At 48.5% G+C, this 24,143-nt stretch overlaps 2 protein-coding genes across 3 annotated transcripts in view; one reads left to right on the top strand and one right to left on the bottom strand.

The window, feature by feature from the left end:
* Positions 1-14,249, top strand: part of INPP5A (inositol polyphosphate-5-phosphatase A) — a 228,778-nt gene extending 214,529 nt beyond the window's left edge. Inside the window, exons 13-16 of one of the 2 annotated variants that reach the window (XM_062580058.1) lie at positions 7,647-7,758; positions 12,502-12,570; positions 13,907-13,994; positions 14,089-14,249. In XM_062580058.1, coding sequence (XP_062436042.1) covers positions 7,647-7,758; positions 12,502-12,570; positions 13,907-13,987 — 262 coding nt within the window. In that variant the 3' untranslated portion in view covers positions 13,988-13,994; positions 14,089-14,249. Of the gene's footprint in view, positions 1-7,646; positions 7,759-8,795; positions 9,415-12,501; positions 12,571-13,906; positions 13,995-14,088 lie in introns of those variants that run through there. The other variant, XM_062580059.1, reaches the window with a different exon arrangement.
* Positions 14,250-18,426: 4,177 nt separating this feature from the next.
* Positions 18,427-20,425, bottom strand: NKX6-2 (NK6 homeobox 2). Its single transcript, XM_062580394.1, has 3 exons — positions 20,011-20,425; positions 19,452-19,624; positions 18,427-18,750 (listed from the first exon to the last, which is right to left on the bottom strand). The coding sequence occupies exons 1-3, from the start codon at positions 20,423-20,425 to the stop codon at positions 18,502-18,504; spliced, it is 837 nt and encodes a 278-aa protein (XP_062436378.1). The 3' UTR covers positions 18,427-18,501.
* Between the last annotated feature and the right edge of the window lie 3,718 nt (positions 20,426-24,143).

The raw sequence follows: 24,143 nt of genomic DNA, 5'->3' as shown, positions 1-24,143 counted from the left end.
CCCGTGAGCCAGCACTCGCTTGTGAGCGGAGGGAGCTGAGTTTACTCTCAGGGTGGCTCCTCCAGGTTATTTCACAGGAAACAATCCCTGGATAAAGTATGGGGAAAAAAAGTAAGGAGTGGGGACACTCACTCTCCCCCAGTTAATGTGAATACTTCCAAGTCATATTTGACTTTGGGCAGCTACAGAGCCCACGGGACACGCTGTCTGCTCCAGGACTGGGACCACCGTCCTTGGAAGGAGGAAACACGCTTCCACATTTATCCAAGAGGCAGAGAGCTGAATCCGGGGGGGTCCTCACCCGTCCGGTGAGCACAGAGCTGCTGTTGGTCAACAAGGGTGGCATCTCCCGCAGCACCCCCTCCTCTTCCGCACCTGTAGACCAGGTGGCAGGAAGGAAGTGTTTTCAGAACTACCACTTTGATCTTAGTTGGTGATAAAATACACTTAAGCTCTTTAATCCACAATTTGAATTTTTTTCTGTCTACCTTTGAAACAGCAGTTCATTTCCATGTTTTTAAAGTGGGCCATATGCAAATAGAAACTGTTGGATTTCGCACAAATATGCAAATATTTTAAATTGCACATTGATTTTGAAAGTATCATAATTCTATTCTTTAGTAACAGTAGTTACTAAAGCACAGGACTTAATATTTAGGCATTTTTCTGAATTCCTCTTAAATTCTGAGTTCCTTTAATTCTTAGTATCAGTAGCGTGTTTAACCGTTGGAGCCTACGGAGAGCGAACTCCTGCGGAAAGAAGCGCTGCTTTGCAGCCAGTCCGCCGGCGCCGTGCTCGGGAGCGGAGCCGCGGCGGTCTCCCCGGCCGACGAGGGAGGCCGTCGGAGGGGTTTTCCTTCCCCGTCCTCGTTCGTCGGTCGCGGACAGGAGCAGTGGCAAGCCCTCCTGCAGCTGCCAACAACGAGGGCAAGCGGGGAAGGGACCCACAGCGTCACGAGCGGTTGTAGGCGCGTTACAGGCTCGCTGCCTTTACACAGAAAGCTTCTAAGGTTTCTCAGAAACTATCCACTATTGCTGTATTTCGAGCCCTTTTACGTAATGTAGTGAATATTCCTGTTTTCATGTCGTTACCTTTTGTCATCTAATGTAGCCCACAGCAACCTTGGCCGCTGGAGACTAAATACATTTTGGAGTTTTAAACTGTGAGCTCTGTCCATCCGTGGCCGGCGCCGGCCAAGAGCAAACAGCGAGCCGGTGCTGGTCAGCAATCACTGCGCAACGTGGTAGGTGTGAAAAAAGGAGTAACGACATTGTGGTCAGTCAATATACAGGTGGGCAATTGTTAACTTTATCACTGCTCTCCATTAATTGTTGTAATTATTCTTGTAGCTGTAGTATAGCAAAGATAGGGGCTGACTTTAGCAAGGGTTCACACCCAGCTACAAGGTTTGCTTTCAGATAAGTCTGCATGCACAGTAATCTCGTGTATTAATCATTCTCTTAAAGTGACCTGTTCTTGTTTGTTGTTGCATTAGGCTGTCATGTAATTTACTGGTTAGACATATGTTTGCGCCTTAGATATCCTTGGTGTGATATTTCTCTCAAGCAGACCCTCTGCACTGATAACATCCTGGCTTTGACACCTCTCGCCAAGAGAGACAGGCTGGATCTCATTTATTCCTGGAGGAATGTTTCTCCTTTGCGCTTCTCCCCACCCCTGATCCTTCATTCTTGCAGAATCCTGTTTAGTCTATAATCTGTATTTATTCTCTGCCCTTGTATTTTGTCCCTTGACTTTTTTTTATTCTAATAGGCTGCACAATCATACATATTTTTTTCTGGTCTAACTTAAGCTCTAGAGAGTGGACTAGTCTGTTGTGCATGAAGCAAGGTCATCTTTAAATACACTCATTTATTCTTTCCCTTCCACAGAGGCAATTCAGAGGAGAACAGTTTTGCCTTTTGTACTGAACCCCACTGGAGCCATTGAATGTATTTCCAAAGTTGCCCTTTTGTATGAAACCGGAAGACAAGATGATGGTTTATTTCTTGATGGGCTGATCTTACTTGTCAGTGTCCTCACCAAATTGCCCATGTGTTTTGGGGGGTACACAAATCATCTACTACCAGAACTGGTAGAACAGTACCCACGAAGCGAACAGGATTCACCTGCTGCAGTGGCTCTCCCCATTTCCCAAGTCTTAAAACATCTCCACGGTGGTGCTCGTGGATGATAGTGTCTCCCAGAGGGGGATTTATGCACCCAAGTAGATTAAACCTGCTAATTGCCTCGATGGTTTTTATCCTTGTTTTGTCAATTACCCTTACAACACGTTGTTTTTCCCTCAAATCACGATAGATTTGTGCATTTCAACCAAATATAAATACTCCATCACTGCTGTGAAGCGCTGCCCGGTTGTTGTCTTGGGGCATCGGTGAATCGCTCGGTCCCGGAGGAACAAATTCCCACAGAACCTGCTGTGGCCGCCGGGCTCTGCCGGCGTCCGTGGAGCTCCGGCGGCGCTTCCCGCAGGAAGGCGCCGAGCTCTCCGCTGCAGCGCCGTAGCCCTGCCACCCCCTCCCAAGTCAAACCAGTGGTGCCCTCACCATCGCGCTCAAGTGAGGTGCAAATTAAAACAGGGTGTGTGGGCGTCCTGCTGTGACCGCCGCATTTGCCGGGCCACGGCCGCCCTCCGGGCTCGGCTCGGGCGCGACACGCGTCGGGGCTAAGGGGGGTTTTGGTGCGCGTGAGGCAGGTAGTTTAGTTCAGCGGCGTCGTGTCTTGCAGCTTTGCTGTGACTGTCCGCTGCCTAAGGTGAGTCCATGAAGGTAAATTGCGCGGAGTCATTCATTAGGAAGAGCCGGTCTCCCTTTTAGATTCAGGGGAATGTAAAATGGCAGTTCAGTTTGGAGGAAGAAACTAATGATCTGAAAGCTGACAAAAATTAGCCCTGGCATGTGCTGTTTCTCAGAAAACTGGTCGAATGACATTTTCCTGAGATCATGCTGGTGTACCAAGTTACATTAATGCTGAGATGGGACCTCATCAATTAAAAATATCAGAATACTTTTATCTAGATCTTCATCCTTGCAACTTTCAAAGCACCAAAGCTTGGACGAGTAGCCTGACTTCACCATCCTTTCTTTTTGTAAAAACATCTTGGGCTATCTAAAAGGTATGTCAGTTAAGTGTCCAGTGAGGTCCAACAATACCCATCAACAGCAGCGGTGAGGTAATGTTACCAACACTCCTGGTGTTTTATTTTCCCCAAACAGTTGCTAAGTAGCTCTTATCCTTATTAATGTAATAGCAGTAGTTCACTCAAAAGCCTGTTCCTTATTAACAAAGTTAGTTAACAATTCTTCCAAGTGTTCAGTTACATTTTGACAACATTTAGCATTATATTAATTACATTGCTTTAATTAGTATCTTTTGGAAGTTTTATTGAGAAAACCCTCTTGACAGTAATCCTTCTGGTTAAATAAAATGAGTGCAACTGAAATACAAGTGTGTAAAATAAAGTGAAATAGCAGCCAGAAGTAGCATTCTCAGAAAAAACAGAAATCCTGCACAACCGTGAAGAAGTGGTACAAACCTCTCAACCCCAGAGCTGTCTGTCCGCCACCCACAGGCACCAGCAGTCAAAGTGCGCTTTGCATGGAGACTGTCCTGGCTGGCAAGCAGGGAGAGTAATGGACTGGTTTTGCTCTTAGTTATTCAGCTAACATGAGTGCGTAAGGGCCCAGATTTCAACTTAGCTTTGCTGGTGTTGTAGACAAGGCAGTAAAGTTGTTGCACATGGAGTTTCTGATTTCGACATTTGTATTTTTATCTATTTAGTATGGTATATGCAAAATAAAAAGTCAGTAGCCACACTGAATATTCAAGTTAGGAAGTGCTTAAGGTTATCTGTGCAGTCTTAGCTTATCTGTAGCACACGTATATGTGTTAGCATTATATCATCTATCATTTATATTTCAGTGCTGCCTAGAGGCTGTAACCTGTTATGTCCCATTTTTGACTATATGAATACCTACTATTCCTTAAGATCACTGCTTTCTGTACACTGCACAAGATAGATGGTGATTGAGGCAGAATGCTGCAGGAAGGAAAAGATGCTCTTTCCTCTCTAGCTGCAGGGCTGAAAGAGCTGGTTCTGCCTTTTTCTCTGCCACAGTCACCACTCTCTGATGGTCAAGACTTCCGTAAAGGTGGAGTGATGCTTACCGCTTGGGACATTAATACTGGATTTCTTATTGGTGTAGAATCCATAAAATTATTTTTAGCAAATCTGTAGCTGTTTATGCAATTTATAGATCATTAACCAACCAGACAATCTCTTAACTAATGTTAATAACTGAGCTTTGAGTTAAGCACTGTGAGTTCCTTCCTTCCCTGGAACGAGTGTGTTAAAGGGGGCTGAAGATGTCAGGAAAGCAAAGCAGTTTTAATGCACTTGCTATAAGACAACTTCATATTTATTGCCCTTTGGGAGATAGTTATTAAAAGAATAGCTCTGGTGTTTTGCATGTGCATAGATTTAAATGTAGATTATCCTTTAAAACAAACTATACTTATGCTTTGTTTCAAAGAAGCAGGTGAAGAGTGGGCTTGAATGAAAGGCAAAGAGGAGACAAAGTGTGAAGCCACTCCAGAGAGAAGGAAAAGTTAGCAGTCAAGTGGAAGTGAGCATTAGCACAGTTCAGTCTTCACAATCCCACTGAAGTCAGTGGAAGCATTTTCCAACTTCCTGAGTACCATCTTGAGCCTGTGCTATGTGGGCAGTTGTCATACTGGAAGAAGTAAAACTAGTGTTATGACTTTATATCCTGGGGAGTTTTTTTTTTTTTTTTTGGGGGGGGGGGGTTGTTGTTTGTTTGTTTGTTTTTAATATCTGCACTACTGTTAGTTATCCTATTGACCATTCCTGCAACCTTGGTGGTCATGGGCCCAGATTTGCCAGCTGTGCTCTTCCCAGAGACCTGCATTTGCAGTGTCCAGGGTATCCGTACAGGAGAAACCCCAGACGAGAGAGGAGCTTTGCAGCTCTAGGCGCAGTCAGACTGTTCCCTAAATGTGGAACAGGGTAATGGAGACATTACTGGGTTGTGCGTTGTTTGGAAATTTTTCCTCTGAAACAGTGTACGTTCAGTGATACATTTTGTGCAGGTTTCTTCAATGATTTAAGATACATAGCATACAATAAACCCTAAAAGATGGATAGTGCTGTTTTAGAAACTCAGCTATCGCGGACCTGAAGCCGGTAGGACACAAGGAGACACAGTCACCCGTGGGGGATTTGGGTGTCCTGCAGCAGCAGCCTGCTCGTCCTGGGGCACGCGACCCGGCCGGGCGGGCGCAGGGAGAGCGAGAACCCTCCGCCCCTCCGTCCCCACCTCTCCGGGCTCCGCGGAGTCGCCTTTTGCACTGCGGCACCTCACAAGGAGCGGGACCGGCGGGAGGGCAGGGGAACGCCGCCAGGCAGCCGCTGCCTCCCCGGGTGGAGGGGTGCTGGGTGCCAGAGGAAGGGTCGGCCCCTCTGCCACCTGCTGAACTTCCAACCTCAGAGCCTCATGCCTGACTAACCTGCACAGCGCTCGTTTCCACCTCTGTCTCAGCCGTTAGAAATCTGGTCTGTCAAAGGTAACTTCTTCACTGGGCGATCAGCACTAAAGACCTTGAAAAATTGGCAGAAGTTCTCGCCCTGTGAAAACATAAAGATCAATAAAGCAAATTGATAAATACCATTTTACAGAGCATAGCCTCTTGGATGAAGTGCAGTAACACAGCAGTAACAGATCATTCCAGGTGCAGAGCGTCACGCTGTGAAAGCCGCGGAGCGGTGCGGCGAAGGAGGGGTCCTGTGAAACGTGATTGATTCTGATGGCTCCGCTCATAAAAAGCAGCCTCTGTTATACGGGATTCTGGAGTAACTAAAGTAAGAGGTTAGCAGAAAAAGTCAACCCTTAAATTGCAGACAAAGAGCTTCTGCTACCACTCGTATTACATCATCAAAATATCTCGCAGACAGTCAGAAATAAGCTGTACTTCTGTACGTCAGTGAAGCAGCAAATTGAATTCTCATAATATGTTTTGAAAATGAGTCTTGTTAGGTTTGATGAGGTGGAAAAGGTACTGAGATCACTGGTTTGTTCAGTACGCTTTTCTTGGCTCTGCGCCATGGCTAATCTTTTTAATGGCAGTGTAGCTTGTAAACCCATTTGGTAGAAAGCTATACATCTCAGTTTCAGAATATCACACCAAGTAGGGTGGTAAATAAGTTTCTCTTCAGGCATGAAAGCCCTTTTGTTAGAATCCCAGAAAGCTTATTTTAACACCCATATCTTGAAAACAAACTCAGTCTTTCCTGAACGAACTCAGCAATGAGCAGCAGAATAAAATGCAAATGTCCGTAGTTTAAATACACACACACACTTTCTACTTGCATACCTATATTCATACATACATACATACAATATGTACCAACCTAGTGCTTCATCCAAAGAAGTTTAAATGCATTTATTAAGGCCATATTTCTGATTAATTTAGGCCCGATATTCAAGAAATGGAGCCTTTCCCAACCCCTCTGGATTCCTCCAAAACGTCTCTTTGGCTACCTAGCAATTCTGTTTTAGAAGTGGTCTGGGAAAACAGTGGGCCTTACAGCACGATCAGTGGTCATCAAATTCAAAGTTCAGCCAAATTAAAGTAGCCAGAGCATTTGAATAGAAAAGCATCCATTAAGATGTTCATATTCCCTGGCCTCAGCCTCCTGACTGTAAAACCAGAGGCTGCCGGTTCAGGTGCTTCAGGTGATCTCAGCCTGGGATCTCACAGTGCTCTCTGAGACAACCAGACTAAACTTATTTTTGGCTGTTCTGTAGGTTGCAATCAAGCGCTTTCTGTTGCATTTTAAAGTGAAGTTAGAAGGCACTGGAGATCCCATAGCACATTTATAATGACTCCATAACATAACTTCTGTTTTATCACCTTCTGTTCCAAGTGTCTTCATACAACACTTTCTGTTAATGTAATTTGATGTGAAGCTCTAGACTGTAATGTATTCACCATCATTGGTTTTGCTTCCTCCACCTCGTTTTCCTTAACCCACCTTGCTAATTTCTTGGTTCTGATGAAATCCGTTGCCATCGCTTCCCTTGAAACAAGCCTGTCTTCTTGTCAGGTCTTCTTTGCTGGACAATCCATACAGGTCAGTTTTGTGTACAGCTGCAGAGATCCTCGTGCTTTGAAGAGAGAATCTTTCAAAGAAATCCCATGAGAAGAACATTTGTTACCTCAGTTTCGTATTTCATCTTCTGAGAATTCGTTTGCCATAGTCATATCCAGCAACCTACCGTGCACTTGAGTTGCTGTTAAACTGATTTTCATATTTCCATATATATAAATGTTTGTTGCACACACAGAAACGTGAGGTAGGAGGTGAGAATTTTGCATCGTGTAGGTGTCTTAACATGTTAGTTTGAAGTGATTGTAGATAAGAGAAATAGGGATGGAAGAGCTTGTGAGGCCGAAAGAAGAGAAAGGGAAATATGTATGAAAGAGGTATTTAAAAGAGCTGCTTTTCGCTAATTCAGATTTTAAATTAATGTCGTCATTTGAGCTAGTGGTGCCCGGGCTGCTTTGCAGAAAGTTCCTAATGGCTGTGATTCTGATCCATTCCCAGTTACCCATACAGTGAAGACTCCAGCCAGGGAAAGCAGTACATGAACACCAGATGTCCAGCATGGTGCGACAGGATTTTAATGTCACACTCCGCCAAGGAGCTAATCCTAAAAGTAAGTACAGCCCTGCAACCTCTCCACTTCCTCAGTGTTGCTTTTATCTTCAGCAAAGGTAGGTAGGGCTGATACAGTTTTGCTTGTCTCTGAATTTTAAGTTGACTGTAGTAAGCACCAGCCAAGCTGGAGACAACATACCACAGCAGTGGTAGAAGGTTGTGTCTGCAGTGCTTTCCATCTGAGAATGTGGCTTTGTCCCAGTTAACCCTTCGGTGGTTACCAAAGCACAAGGTTTTACAAACACTCCTTTTGATATTTGAGCTACCTGCGCTGGTTGCTCTTTGATGTTCCAGTGCTGTTTGTGTGCTCGTCACTGCTCTACTGCAATGTTTCTGAACTGGACTGGGAGAACAACAAAAAATACTTACAAGGGTTGCTTATAACTGCCATCAGTTCCCCAGTCCAGTTCGCTGTACAGAAATGTAAGTAACAGCACTGCCATAACTGCATGTTCAGCACAGATGCAGACAAAAGCAGCTACGAGGAGGTGCTGGCTGAGACATAGTGCTATTGAGAGCAAAGCCTGTGGAGCAGCACCTTGAGATACCCAACTTGTAAGCATAGTAGGTTTAGGCTCCCTCTGGTTTTGGTGGCAAGAGCTGTGCGTTTCCCAAGGATACATTAGATCCTAGATGGGCCGAATCTCCTCTGCAGTGACCTATGTCTTGCCCCTGGCTGAAGAAGGAGTTTACAGCAAGTATGCTCATAACTTCGACACATCAATGAAGTGCCTAAATTTCAACATTCCTTTACATTTTTTTGATATTTTGTAACCCTTTTAGAATATATGATTCCTCTTGGCATCTTAGTGCCTACAGGTAAGGTTAACTTGACAGTGCTATATCCAAGCTTCAATGATGCAAATACAGTTCAGGAGCCTTCCAATTTTTTTTCCCTCTCTCCTCCTCCTTACCATCTTCTGCTCTCCTTAGAAAAACTGAAGTGGGTGAACCAGTTACATAGACCAACTTACACCGCTTCTGCTTTTTCCTTTGTGATTAGTTGTGACAGCTAGAAACCTCTCCTATTTGCAGTGGCTACCAGTTGTCCCAGGAGGACCAAGAACACATCAGGATATCAGAGTATGATATAAGGAGAACTCACCCATGGCTTTCTGCTCTAAGCTCAGTTTTCCCTGCTGGGCTAGCCGTGGCCATGAATGCCATGCAAGAATGAATGTGCTGTAATTTTTCAACGCTATTGCACCGAGGTTGTCTTCCTCGCCAGATTGTTTGACTGTCTCGTACACAGCAATCTTCCCAATCCCAAGAATTGTATTCTTCTCCAAGTTTACCCTAAGTGCATCTGACATAAGTCTATCTGGATTTTCCTATATAACTAATACCATTTAACATGGGCGAATTGCAGCAAATAATGTTTGCAAATAAATCCGTATTCTACATCTTCGTGACTTTTTTTTCCATTTAGCATAATGAAACCCTTGAAACTTCTTTTCTTGGAGTTTGTAACCTTCTCTCTTTCTCTCTCTCATCAGGGTTATTTATCTCATGATTAGACTGTTTGCTTTGCAGTATGTAACTCACTGAAAGGCTGAGAACGTTTTTTTTCCATAGCTACTCAAGTTTCAGTGCAGTGTACTTCCTCGCATGTTTTAATGTGTAGTAAGTGTCTGCATGGCATCTTGAAGTTCCCACCAAAGTTTTAGATGGAACGAGCTGGCCCATTAGTACACAACATTTGAACCATTGATTTTGTTCAGGGAAATATGTGAAAGCTGAAGAAGGAAAATCACCTCTGCAACTTACAACTTGGCCTCTGAGCTGTAGTACAGTTGACCTCTCAATATGCAAGCTTGGAATAACACTTCAAGCACTTCTGCATCCTTCTCTGACAAAATGGGCCATGTAATTGTTCTCCCAAAAGATATGAATAGTCTGGAGCTTCTGCTTCTTTGGGAGCGAAGCAGAGGTTCTCCTAGTGACGCACAAGGACTGGAGGGTGCTCAGGAGCTCTCTGTCCAGGACTGCCTATGCTGTTGTAGGTTTGAAATGGCTTGAAGGGCCTTGTGTTTGTGGAGTGGCTTTTTAATTAAATGATTGCGATTTTATTTTTTTAATCATTGTGAAAGGAAGGGAAAGGAAACATTATGCTGATTAATATACAACAATTAGATTGTGTAATAAGGCCAAACAATGTGTGTATTATGCCATTTAATGAAAAAATGTGGTGAAGCCAAGAGGAATACAGCCTTTTAGTAAGAATAATGTGTAGCAGAAATATCATATGCAAAAGTGAGACTCTACCCAAAATATTACAGATAGTACGTGGCACCCATGGAATTCCTGAAGAACAAAGGATTAAAACCATGGAAAGAGTGACCAATGAGGGGAAATTTTTTTTAACAGCTATGAATAAGGAGATAGAAGTGTACACAAAGGCTTGAAGAGTGTAAACAGTACAGAGGGAAAGGAATTCTTTCAGATTATCTAAGGGGGTATAACTTGGATATAATGGCAGAAAATTAAACAAAGGAAAACAAAGGTAGCACATTAAAGAAATTTCTAACTGTGAGGTCAGTTAGCCCAGTTCTTAGTCTCCATGGAACAGAAGCCCAGTCACTTGATCATTCAAAACTTACATTTAAAAACTGCATATAATTTTGTCCCTGCAGTTTGGGGCATCTCCAGAACTGTGCATGCAAAATTACAGATGCAGATGAGACCAACTTGGCATGGTTGTTTAACTCAGCACATTTATACCAGTGAAGGAGCTGACTCCTGTTATCCAGCTTGAAAATAAACTGAAAATCTGGCCCATAAAACTTAGTGAAAATATTCAGTAGAAAAAAAATGCCAAACTGATAGGGGAAAGGGTAAAATGACCTGACTAGGTTTTGTGATTCTTATACAGTAAGCCATAATTGCCTTGCCTTTGAGAACTTATTCTATTACAAAGATTTGTGCTTTGAGCCTTTAGAAGAAATTGATAAGAAACCAAAAGCACATTTTAATTAACTGATTATAGTATAACAAATCCTTAAAGTTTACATGTATATCAATTTTTTAAAGAATTTCTGGTGAAGAATTCTTTAAATTCACCAGAATAACTGGTGAAAATTGTTATGCATATAATTGTTTTGCTGTATTCATTCTTTTTTATGGGCAATGGAATAATCTGTTTTTCTGTCTTAGGAATCTGTATTTTATTTCAAAGATAAAATGTAGTAAGTCTGCATTTTTAATCCTATGTAAAGAAAGGATAGTGTGCACAAATTGCCACACTGTACAGTGCATTCAACTACACACTAGGCATTACAGATTGTACAGACATGGGGCTGTAAACAGCTTTCATGCAACATCATCTATCATGCTATGGTCGGTTACCTCACCATCATGTTATTTTATGCTTCCTGAGCCCTAAAACACCAAAGGTTGCCCACTGCTAGGGAGCTGCGTTGATGCCTGATAGCATGAAGTAATGAATGCTCAGCCAAGTGTGTATTGTTTCTGCTTGTGCACCACTGTAATTTGTTTATCTGTCTAAAGATTATGCAGTTGAAAATCCACAATTTTATGCTGCCTTTGTAAATTATCAAGTCGCTTTTGATGAATGTATCCCCACTTCCACAGCTAGTGGCATTATGATCTTGAAATATTGGAAAGTGCTCATGCATACAATGCAGAAGGTTATGTTTTTATATTTTTGGCAGACAACCGTGCTATAAAGTAAATCTGACCTTAAGCTTCCTTACTGCATTAAAGATAATTCAGTTTTAACTTTATAGTCCTAAATGCTGCTGTTTATATAAAGTTACTGCCCAGTCGAATTTGACTGATAACAGATGAGAAAGTCTTGACTGTTTCATACAAAATAAATTAATATTGCAAACTAAATTAAAGCACATCTATGATTGTATCAGAGACTTCAGAGTATGCAGATTGCAGATTTAATTATCCTATAGGAATTGTTTAGCATAATAAATTCATTGTGTGTCAAGGTATTTGTATTTATTCCTGGAGTATTGTGCTAGAGAAACAAAACAGACTGTAAAAATCACGTATTTATTGCAAATGTCAGAAAGATGAATACAGTTTATTATTCATTAAGCTACAAATGCTAAAGAAGTCAGTGTTTTGAGGATAAAGCTCAGCATGGAACAAAATGAAAGCAATTCATATTGGAGGTTGGAGGATGTCATCTTTCATTTGATGCTGATTGTCTTAACATCCTTAATGCTCTTTTCAGATGAAGGAATGCCTGTCATAGGAACGATAAAAGATTGCAGCCATGAACTGTAAATAATTTGTTCATATCCCTGAACGTTTAACATAACCTATATGAGGAAATAAAATAATCTGTATTCAAAGAACAACACATATCCCACATAATTCAGTAAAAATTCTGTGTTCTTCTTAAAAAAGGATTGTGCCAAAGCTAATAGCTACAAAAGGTTTGCATGCATCCATAACTGATTAATTTAATCTATCTAGATGTTAGTCACTAAAAGTTTTTAAGGTCCCAGAAGCAAGTAGTAGCTGCAGTGATTTCATGATCTATTTTATGTGAACAAATTGCAAAAATTATCGAAAGCAGTATTGGATGTAAAAATTCATTCTACGCATTTTGTCTCTGGAGAGGCAAGGCAAAGGTCTTAATATGCCCTCATTTAGAAACCATTTCAGCTGTATGCATAAATTGTTTCTGTATTTCTTTCTGTTTCTGTAATCGGGAGAATACTTGAACTCTGACTAGTCTCCTCTTTTTTTTTCTTTCAATTAGTCAGAAAATGATGAGAAGATAGTAATATATGACCACATTGGGCCAAATGTCTGCATGGGGGATCACAAGGTAATTAAAATAAATGTTACAATATTATATTTACTGAATTTGATTAGGAAGGAGAACGTATGTACTAGTTTCTGCTAGTTTTATGTTTAAAAATCAACAGTTGTTCTTTCCTGTTTTTAATTTACAGCTTTGACAGTGTTTGAAACAGCTGAATTCTACTGAAATCAGTAAAATGTCTTAGAACAGATATTGTATGACATCAGATAAAGAACAGGATGATGTGTGCTAGCAGGGAGATACAATACAAACCAAAATGAATAGAAATAAAATATGTTTGCCCTTACAACTATTCCCATGAAATATAAGTATTTTCTTTTGGTTATCAAAATTGCTTCCAAAATATAATCTAAATTAATTTGATGCCTAGCTGATTATACTAAAGCCATATATTGGGAGTACCATATTTAACCATCAGGTAAGAAAAATAATATTGAGTTAAACAAATAATTAAGTGAAGAAAAAGATGTGAATTTTGCAAATGATCTTCTATACTGAAGGTATCAGACTGAAATCTGAGATAGAAATAAAGCAAAATTGAGTATTTGCTTTCTTTGGAAAAGCCTGTGAAGGAGCAGGAGGTGGCATCTGCAAGCATCTGTAGAATTTTATGATTGAGTGCCTATCCAAAAGCTCAACTAGAAACTTGCACAAACTTGCAAACTATACAGCAACTGTAATCTATCCATCCTAGAGGCAGTGCTAAGGCTCTTGAGTGACAGTTCAGTGATGGATAATGTGTATTTAAATGCATGTATCTATGCATATATGCACATAAATCAAAAATTACAAATACATACATATATTTATTTCAGAGTTCTTGTGAGACAGGGTGTTGTTTTTCTAAGGAAGAACATGCTTAAGATATTTGGTCCAGAATCATCCAATTCAGATTTTAAAATACAGAAGGTTTAGTAAATTCCGCAGTAAAAGGAAAGTTCAGTGTGTCAGCAGCTGATTGACAGCCAGCTCGGAAACGATCGTTTCTGTTTCTTCTGTCGCCAGCGTACTTAGCAGGAATGTTTTTAGCAGGGCGCTCTCAGCCGAGCCCATTCTGAGATAAAGGGGGAGGGAGTCACACAGGAGACCCCGTCCGCTTGCCACAGGAGCCCGCGGCAAATTTCCCCTTAGATTTCAGTGGGAACAAAGGAGCAGACCCGTAGGGAGCTGCTGGAGCTCTTGTCCAAGATTTTGCAGTTAGATTAATCCATGAAACACACATCGTTGCGTAATTTTGTCTCCGGTTACAGAGGAATTTTTGTTATGTTTACTACTGATTGTAAAAGAAAATGTTTGTATTTCCCATGTGTAACTTCTGTTTTTCCCTAACTTGCTGCAGCCTGTGTTCCTGTCCTTTCGAATAGCTGCTGGGGCAGGTAAACCTATTGCAAATGTGCACAAGTGTTGTGTCGTGCAGTGATGTGGTGGTAAATATCATTTTTTTTCCTTTTCATTTACATTTTCTACATCATTTCCCCTGTGTTTATTTTTCCTTTTAAAAAAATGCCAATTCTGCAATAGGAAAAAGATGCCTACGAAATGAGAAGATTTTCCGTGAAACCACACTGTAGCAAGGAAGGAAAGGAATACGCAGTATATTGAAATACGTAATCATAACAACCGTATTGATAAATCAAGTCCCGAGTGCCACATTTTTAGACTGCTGATTGTACACTATGCTTCAGCATCTGGACTCTGTTTAAGAAAAGCCTCACATACCTCACTGTCTTGTATGTTCATGTGACATCAAGTAGAAATGTGGAATTATTTTTTATATATATGTCACAATTCTGTTGCCAAAACTCTAAGTAGACAGCAGAGATGTTATGTATTTTAGATTTCACAACTTTCAACTTTTAATAAGTGTTTGTCAATGTGGAAAAGCTACTTCAGCATATTATAAACTTTAAAAGGTGTCATGCCTAACATTATCTATCTTTACCACTTTGGGGTTTTGTACATTGGATTGTATAGATAGAGATATTGATGGTTTTAAATGGTATTTTCTTTGTTGACCAAGGCTTATGGTTTGTGTTTTAGTTTTAGTATTTTGTTTTTCATTTTTATAGATTTTTTTTCTCATGTTATTTACTATACTGCCATGTTACATGGTTTTTGAATCACACAGCAGCTGCTTTCTATACATACATATATATGTGTGTGTATATATATGTATGTATGTGTATATATACACAGATATATGAATAATTTATAAACCTGACCAAAACTTACGCTAAATATACTTTCCAATATGAATGCTTGAGAGCGCCATATCAGCAGTTAGTGTTGGAGTCTTAGCAGGTTTAGTTAAGTGTACATCAACAACCAACATTTATATATTATAAATAATATATAGCAGTGCCATTCTGGATACAGATATATAGCATACTATATAGCACATATATTAGCAATTTCACTTTGTTACTCCTATAATCCCTTCTTTCCATGTAATATTAAGGTTTGAATGTGAAGTTCCTAGATAGGTTTGGGTGTAACTTTCAAGAATTTTGTAAACTGTTTTTGTCTGTCTTTTGTTACTGTTTTATGGTGCCAAGTATTCTATATTAAAACAATAACAACATGGGAGAAGAAAATAATAGTCTGCTTCAGGTAGCAACTGTATTGGACACAGACTGTATTTATACAGTGTTAAAGAAAAAAAAAGTCTGTAAATTTTCCTGGTTAGTAGCTCAGTGCAACCTACAATATAATCGTGTTACGAACACTTTTCTCCCACCACTAAATACAACATTAAAAGGTGATTAGAGAGTCTGTTGATGAAACACAAATGTATGTTTTATTGATTTAATTTAGAACACTACAGAGTTCATGGACTGTGTGATGGCATTAGATTGATGCTTGATTTTGGTATAAATCACTACCATTGAAAATGATTTGATGCCCGCCTGCAGAATGTTTTCTCAACAGTACAATCTGGGTTTTATTTGTATTAAGTGCTGTTGTCCAAAGGGTATCTGCAGCTCTGTATTGTTATTGTGCCATGTTGCATTATAACCACACAGTAATTCTATTTAAGCGAACTCAACTCATGATAACTTTGAAGGCCTTTAGAAATGAGTACTCTGGTTCTCAAGCAATAAAACTGATCGTGGTGAACATGTCTGTGTCTGTCCCTTTAATTCGGGTGTTGGGGGTTACAGGGAAATCATTAAATTGGTAAAAATTCTCATTAATGAGCTAACTTTTAATCTCCCAACAATTAACAGGATTATTTTTTGCATGAAAACCTGGATACTAGAATGCACTTCCAAGTGTGAAGCAGAACACAACACAAACCGAAAAAAAAGGCAGCTGAAAGTTCATATTAGAGTACACGAGTGTTAACACACACGGAGTAATACAATTTTATAGCTATTCATGAGATGCCAGTCCCCAGTAGTTCAATAAATATGCCACCATAAAGTCCTCTCTGATTATCTCTGGTTGTAGGAAAAAACTACTGCCTTTTCTAAGCTCAGACTGAAGCCTCATTTATAGATAAACTCGCCAGAGCTGTAAACTGCGAGACCATAAATAGCCCTAACGCAGCTGAAGGAGTTAGTTACACAGGTGACCTGTCAAGGCTGAGCTGAAAGAGCCTCAAATTTAGCCAGCAGAAACTCGTAAAATGCAGCCTCGGCACTTGGGAGAGCGCGGCCGCGCTACCCCTGGAGGCGTGAGCCCCGCCGGGGGCGGCGGCCTCGGAGCCCGCCCGAGCGCCTTCCGCGCTGCCCGGCGGCTGCCCGGCGGCTGCCCTTGCCGTCGGGGTCCGCCGGGCTCTGCCGGGGGCTGCGGGTGGCTGCGCCGCCGTCGGGGCGCCGCCGCCGCGCGGATGCGCCGCAAAGTTGCCCGGTTACTCATCGCAGAACATACATTTCCGAGTTCCTCGGGGCGCATTTTATTTTAAAAAATATGGAAAGCAGCAGGTGTGAGAAATACAACTTTCAAGTGTGAGTATTTTTTTTTATCCTGTCGTTTCCCCTTAGGAGCCAGGAAACCGGCTCCGGTTCTTCACCGCGGCTCCAGCGTCGTGTCTCAGTATGTTCAAAGCCGAAACGAAGATTAATTTCTAAAGGTGATTTACTCCGTCTGTAAACACGGGACAGCTCGAGTGAGGTCTCGCCAACCCACTGCTTTCAGTGAGTAAGAATTTGCAGGATTCCCCCCACCCCACTCCAAAATAACGAGCTGCCCCGAGAGCAAGACGAGGATCTGTTGGGATCTGAGCGCAGTAAATCAAAGCGAGCGGAGCGCAGGGCCCGGGGGGCGGCACCTGAGCTCCGCGGGGAGCGGGGCTCGGCGGCGGCCGAGGCCGGGGCCGGGCGCAGCGGCGCGCAGGGGCCGCGCTGTCCGGCGGAAGAGCCGCCAGCGGCGCCGCGCTGCGCTGCGCGCGGATCCCGCGGCCGCGGCGGCCCCGTGCGCGCCCGCGCTGGCGCCCGCCGCCTCTGCGGGCCCGGGCTGCCCTGCCGAGGTGTGTGGGGGAGGGAGCCGTGATCTGGGGAGGAATTGGCGCTTTGGGGGAAAGCGGGAGCCGGAGGCAGCGCGGCGGGGATCGCCTCGCCGCCGCTGGGAAGGTGGAGCGGCGCCGGCCGCATTTGCTCAGCGCGCAAAACGGCAGCCGAGACGCGGAAAGAAAAGAACATCTCATTCATGAAACGCCCTCCCCCCCCCCCCAAAAAAAAAAAAAAAAAAGGAAAAAAGAAAAGGGGGCAGCCTGAAGGAAGCTGGCCGCGAGCGCGGCCGCGAGCAGACAGCGGCTGCGTAATTACCGGGGCCTCGTTACGGCGGGTCGTGGGCGCAAGTCGCGGTGCTGGGAGGATGCCCGGAGCGGCGGCCGGTGCGGGCCGGGCTCACCCTCCCGAGAAGGCAGCGAGGAGGAGGAGCCCGTGTTTACAGCTCCGCGCCGCTCTCAGGAAGTTCGCCCTCGGGGTTTCTGCCGAGTACCCCGCGGCCCCCGCCCCGTCCCGCGCCACGAAACCCGACGGCGGTCACCAGAGCGCGTCTCCGTGCGGGGAGCCGGCGCGGCCGCGCACACGGCAGGTTTAAGGTGCCTCTTCCAAGCAGAGGGGCCGCGGGGAGCTCAGCTCGCCGCTCCCTTGCGCTGCTGATCCCGAGCCCCGACGGTGCCGCCGGAGGAGCCGTGTCCTGCCGGGCAGGAGCGCACCCTCAAATTTAACAGCCTCCCCCCACCAGCACCAGCACCTTCCCCTCCGGACCAGTGAGGCCAAAGCCAGATATTACCCTGCAACAGGCCAGGTGGTTCCCACGCCCGGCGCTCCCTTGCCCGCGCCGTCCGCGGGGCTCTGCCGCGGCTGCCCCGGGAACTGCAGAACAACGCGGGGGAAACGCGCTAAAGGAGAAGCTTGTTAAATAATTTATTGATTTATACAAAGTCTTTCCAACCGGTGTGGAAACAACATTATTTTAATCTAATTTAAAATCAAGTGTCCATTTTCTCTTGCGCTTTTCCTTTTTTTTTTTTTTTTTTTTTTTTGATATTATTAAGCATAAAAGCCAGAGGCAGGAGAAATCAAACCGCCAAAACACTGAGCCGAGGGCGGGGGTGAACGAAAACAGCCGTTTTACACTAGAAATATACATCACAAAATCTGTAATTTACTATATACAAAGTGGCTGAGCTTGCATTTGGGGATCCATACAAAACGGTAACAAAATCTGATTGTTAGGAGCAGGAAACCGGCAAGAAGGCTAAAAGAAGGGCGAACCTTAAAAGGACACAAAACAAAACCCCAAAATTTGGAAAGATTCCTCTGAAATTTACATCGATGAGAAGGAAAATAATTTCATAACTTATTCTGTAAAAATATATATACATTTCACATACATCTTAGGCTGTACAACACACCACTTTAAACATCCAGTTGCAGTTGGCCCGGGGCCGGCGCAGCGGCGCAGCCGTCGGTGCCCGCGCCCTCACAAGGTGTCCGAGCTGGTGCTGCAGGGGCTGACGAGGGACAGGTTCGTGGATTTGTGCTTTTTCAATAGCCTCGTGATTTTCTCGTCGTCTGAGTTGGGGTCTAGGGGCTTGTTGTACTCGTCATCGTCCTCATTGTCCGAGCTCTCCTTCAGCTTCTCCGTCTCCGAGTCGTGCTTCTTCTTCGCCGAGGCCATTTCCGCCGCGTGCCGCTTCCGCCACTTGGTCCGTCTGTTCTGGAACCAGACCTGGGCACCGGCACCGGCACCGGGCGCGGCGCGCGGGCACGGACACGCTCAGCCCGCGCCGCGCCCCGCGGACGGCGCGGGGGCTGCGGCTAAACCGCCCCGCGCGGCGCGGGAGGCCCCGGGCGGCCCCAGCCTGGCAGCGCGGAGGGAGCCGGCGGCGACGCGCGGGGGTCCCCGGCCCGGCCGCGGCCTCTCGGGCTCTGTCGCCAGCCTGAGCTGCGCGAAATTAGAAGTAGCGGCTCCGCGGAACAGAATGCGTGGAAAATTAAACGAGGTGGCCAAGACGCTAAGGACTGCTAGTTCCAGTGCGTTTTAACACTTCCGTGCACTGACAGTATTTGCTAACAAACCGGCGTGGTTACAGAAAATAGAGGTGTGCCGATTACTGGACACGGACTCCGCTGCAAACCGACCCACGCTGAAATCGCTCTACTGGCCTGGGGCTTTGGGGGAGGTTTGTTTGTTTTTCTAATCATTCGCAGCACAAAGAACTCTAAGGACAAAATCGGTTAAGTATAAAGCAGCCTGAGAGCTATCTGATATCCAAACGCTGTAATTTAAACTACAATTGACCTAAAAATTTCCCCTCCACGCCTGCCCAGTTCCGAGCGGCTGCCGGTAACCACCGCCCGGGCGAGGCGCCGGCGCTGCCCGGCCGTGCCGCGCCGCGCGCCGGCGGCGGGGCTGCCGCGGGGACCTACCTTCACCTGGCTCTCGGTCATCCCCAAGGAGTAGGCGAGGCGAGCTCTCTCCGGTCCTGCCAAGTATTTCGTCTGTTCAAAGGTTTTCTCCAAAGCAAAAATCTGCTGCCCAGAGAAAGTCGGCCGCGAGTGCTTCTTCTTGCCGTCCTTGTCCAAAACCATGCCCGTCTGAGCTGAAAGCGAGGAGAAACAGCTCCGTCAGTGACGGGTTTGCTCTCGATCCGAGCGCGGAACAAGGTCTCCGCCTGCCGCTAACGGGGGAACCGGGCGCCGGGGGCCGCTCCGGGTGTCGCCGCTGCTCGGACGCTGCTGGCCTAGAGCAGGATTTGGTCCGCGGGCATCTCCGCGCCGTGGCAGGCCGAAGCGGCACCTAAGCGGCGGGGACCGGCCCGCGCTCGGGTCGCCGGCTCCGCGGCCGTCCGCCCCGTCTAGCGCGCCCGCAGCTCCCGGCGCCGCCGCCCCGTGTCCCCTGCGGGCGGAGCCGGGCCGGGCCGGGCCGGACCGCCCGGGAGGCTCCGCGGCCGCGCTCCCTCGCCCCTCCGGGACCGGCCGCACTTACCGGGACAGGCGAGCCGCGGGTCTCTCCAGGGAGAGCCCTGCACCACTCCCGGCCAGAAAATGGGCGGCCGCCCCGGCAGCTCCGCCAGCGGCTTCGGGTAGCGGGACACGGCGGCGGGGTTGAAGTACACCCCCGCCGAGGCCGCCAGCCCGTTGATGCGGGGCAGCCCGCCCAGGAGGTTGCTGGCGGTGCCCACGGGCCGCCCCAGGATGTCGCTTATTCCGTGCGGCGTCCCCAAGGGGAGCTGCGTGTTGAGTCCGCCCAGGCCCGGCGCCTTGAAGCCGGAGGGGTTCTGCAGCGTGTAAGGGAAGAGCGAGGTCTTCATCTCGGCCATGTTGTGCAGCGCGGCCAGCGGCGTGCTGCTGAGGACGAACGCGCTCTGGCGATTAGCATCCATCTGCCCCACCGCTAACATTTGTGGGCATCAACAGACGCAGGACTCCTCCAACCAAGGCAGCAGCGGCTTGATTTTTAAACCCCACGCGAGGAGCGCCAGCCGCGGGCTGGTCAGTCTCTTTCCTTTTTGCTTTCAGGGCTAACGTAGCAGCAAGTAGCAAAGTTTGCTCCGAGTGGGAAGAGCTCGCTGCTGCTCCGCCCGCACCTGCGGCTCCGCGATGCGCACCAGCAGCGTCCGCGCCGGAGCGTGGAAGAGCACAAAAACGGGAAAATATTGCGACGGAATCTGGAAGTCTCGGGGAAAAACAGACCTCCGCTGGCGCGACCTCCCCGGAAGGCTTCGGCTTCCGCCCCCAGGCTGCAAATCCGACCGGAGCGGGGGGCGGCGGGGGGCGCCGCGGGGCTGCGCGCCTCGCTCGGCCCGCGCCTCCGGGGCGGCGGCGGCGGCGGCGGCGGCCGGGGGGACCGTGCGCGCCGCGCCCCGGGGCGCAGATAACCGCGCGGGCACCTGCCAGCGCCGCGCCCATTGGGCGGCCGCGTCCCCGCGCCGCCGCCGCCGCCCAATCGGCGCCCGCCGAGCGCCCCCACCCCGACGCGTCACGGGGGGGCCGGCGGCCCGCGGGCGCCGTGGGAGCGCGCGCTGCCGCACGTGGCCGCGCGCCGCCGACGGGGCTCCCGCGCCGCCGCCGCCGCCCGCGCCCGCGCCGCGGCCCGTCCCTCTCCCGGCCGCTCGACGGCGGCGCCGTCCCGGTAGAGGGCTTACGGTCCCGTCGCCCCGCGGGCTGTGGGCGGCCAGGCGCGGCGGAGCGCGCGGCGGGAGCGCGGCCGGGGCCTCGCCGTCGGGCCCCTCCCGCCGGGCCCTGCAAGACCTTCCGCTGCGGCGGGGCCGCCGAGCGCGCGGCGCCGCGCGGGAGGGCAGCGGCGGTAGCGCGGCACGGGCTTCTGCGTGGCGTGTAACCGACGGGTGCTTCGCGGTTCCCCTTCTCAGGTTAATGGTTAATTAGTTCTGTGTTTACTTACAATTGTTTAATTGCTCCCTGCATAGGGGATCTGAGTCTTTGAAACACGATTATGAAAAAGCAATCTTACTGAGACTGTTTTGCTCAAGTTTTGCCGTCAGGTTTCGAACGGACTGACCCCCGAGAAGTCCTGCTTTTGAGAACTGGCGGGTAGGTGTAACCCGCGGTCTCTACAGGGAGAAGATGGCTCTGACATCATTTCAAAACGAAGAGCATTTGCACAAATAAATTTACCGCAGGTATTCTTCTTAATCGAAAATACGCCTACTTTTTTAAGAAAACAAGAATTCGGATTTGCGATTACCATAAAAAGAACTATCGGAAATTATAGCGCGTTCTTCGCCTTACAGATGTTTTCTCCTATGTGATTGGGGCACTATTAATCAAGGAAAACATTAACTACAATGAACGCGGAATTAAAACTTCTCACAGTGTTTACAAAGTAAACATTGATTGACTTCATCATATAATAATTATTACTATAAAAACGCGTGGTCCTTTGGCTATACTTATATATTGTAGGTGAAAATGGTTTCGTTTAATTTGAAACATTAGCCTTAATATTAAAGTAAGTTTGGGAAATAAATTCGTGGGCTCGATTACTGATCTTAATTTTCGGTTGCTGAAACTAGAAATGAGGTAAATCGTTCTGTCTTGCATGCATCCTCGGACACAATTTAACGTATAAACATGAGATTACAAACGACGATGCGCTAAAGATTTTTTTTTAAGAAAACCCTACTTCATTGTTTTTTCTCTACCTACTGTATCCATAAGCGCAATATAAAAACCACATAAGCCAAGCAAGCAATGAAAGGGCTCGTCACGCTATCCCCATAACGCTCCGCCACCTCTCTGTCCCGCGGCATCCGTGCAGCGCCTGGGTTTTGGGGCAGCAGCGGCTGAGCGCTGTCCGCTCTCCCCTCCCGGCACGGCGGCGGCGGCGGGGCCGCCGTCGGGGCTGCGCGGGGCTCCAGCTCCCCGGCCCAGCCCCACCGCGGCTTTTCCGCATATGGGCGCGCAGCACGGAGCGGCTCGGCGCAGCTAACGGGAGGAAGCTGCTGCCGGTCACGGGCCGCGGGCCCGCGCGCTGCGGACACGGTAGAGGCAGGCAGAAATACGCGCTCCCCGCGGGTCTCCGCTGCCTTGCGCACACCGATTAAATGGAGGAAGAGAGCGGCGCCGCCACCCCGAGCCGGCGGGGCAGAGCCCGGCGCCTCGGGCGCGCCCCGACGGGCTCGGCTGCAGCAGGGCTGAGCACCGCGGCCCGGACCGCTTATCGGTGCTGACAGCCGGGCCAGGCCGGGCGGGGGGGGGCGCCGGGGCCCGCAGCGGCGGGGAGAGCGGTGCCCTGCAGGACGGACGGGACGGGGCGGCCGCGGTCGCGGCCCGAGGCGCCCCTTGTCCGCCGCCTGCCCCATGCGCCGGTACCGAAGCCTTCCCTTGCTCCCGCGATCTCGCCTCAGCGGTGCTGGGGGGGGGGGGGGGGGAGGTCTGGCCGATAATTTGTATCTGTCATCGGTGACACCTGTTACTCGTTCATTGTGCATTTATCCTGTTCATTGACTTTCCTGCAATAAAATACCCCAGTTTTTCCAGGTAGGTGTATATACGTATATGCACCTACATCTCTCTCTATATATGTATAGATGCACATACACATCTGTATATATACGCCTGTCTCGGTTGGCGGCCGGGCCGGAGCCACGAGCCGGTTTTGACCCGGCCCCGCAGAGCCTCCCCTCGCCGCCGCCCCGCCGGGCCGCGCACGGCCCCTGCCGCCAAGTGACGGCGGGGCCGCTGCTCAGGGAGGGATAATCCACAACGGGACATCCCGGGGCTGCTTGCCCACCGCCCGCCCGCTGCCACCCGGCCCGGCTGCTCCGGCCTTGCTAAAGCGAGCTCGGGCTGCTCCGCCTGGAAACGGCGCTGCCTGGGCAGGGCCGCGGGAGCGGCCCGACGCGGGCCCCGGGCCGAGCCGCTGCCTGCGGTCGGCGTTGCGCTGCCGGGGGGCTTTCTGGGGCGCTGGGAGACGTTTCTGATGGCAGGGGGATCCCACCGCTGATGAAGGCCCCCAGCCGAGCTGACGGGGAGCGGCGACGGCGGCTCCCGGGAGCCGTGCACGAGTGCTTAGTCCGAGCAGAGGCCGCTTCCTGGAGGTTCATTTCGGCGGCGGCGAACAGGAGCCGGCGGCGAGCGCCCGCTGAACGGGCAGGAAACGCCGGCCCAGGTAACGCGGCGGAGCGCGGCGCCCTGCGCTCCCGGCCGCGCAGGGCAGAGACGGCCCGCGGCCGCGCCCGCCCCGTCGGGGCCCCGCCAGCGCCGCGCCGGGGGCTGGGCCGCCCCCGCAGTGTCCCGCCCGGCGCGGCTGCCCGGGGGGCGCCTCGCCCCGGCGCGGCCCGGCGCGGCCCGGCCCGGCCCGTGCCGTCGGGCCGCAGCGTGCCGGCGGCGCCCCCTGGCGGCCGCGGCGGGGCGGTTCAGGCGCGGAGGGGCCGGCGGCCGTCGAGGGCCGCGCTGCGACGGCAGGGGAGGCCCCCGCGGCCCCCGCGACGCGGCCTCCGCTCGCCGCAGCCCTCCCGGGTCTCTGCCCTCGACAGGGCCGGGGTCCCCCAGCAGATGCAGTCAGGGAATCTTGGGCACATGCCTCCAGACTGTCCCCTGTGACTGTCGCTGCCTTAACAACATGGCTGCAGGAAAGCAGGAAAACCTGCTTGCTTT

This window comes from Rhea pennata, chromosome 7 (genome assembly GCF_028389875.1).
Source record: "Rhea pennata isolate bPtePen1 chromosome 7, bPtePen1.pri, whole genome shotgun sequence".
NCBI lineage: Eukaryota > Metazoa > Chordata > Aves > Rheiformes > Rheidae > Rhea > Rhea pennata.
The sequence above is the reverse complement of the archived record's forward strand: the minus strand, read 5'-3'. Positions and strand labels throughout refer to the sequence as shown.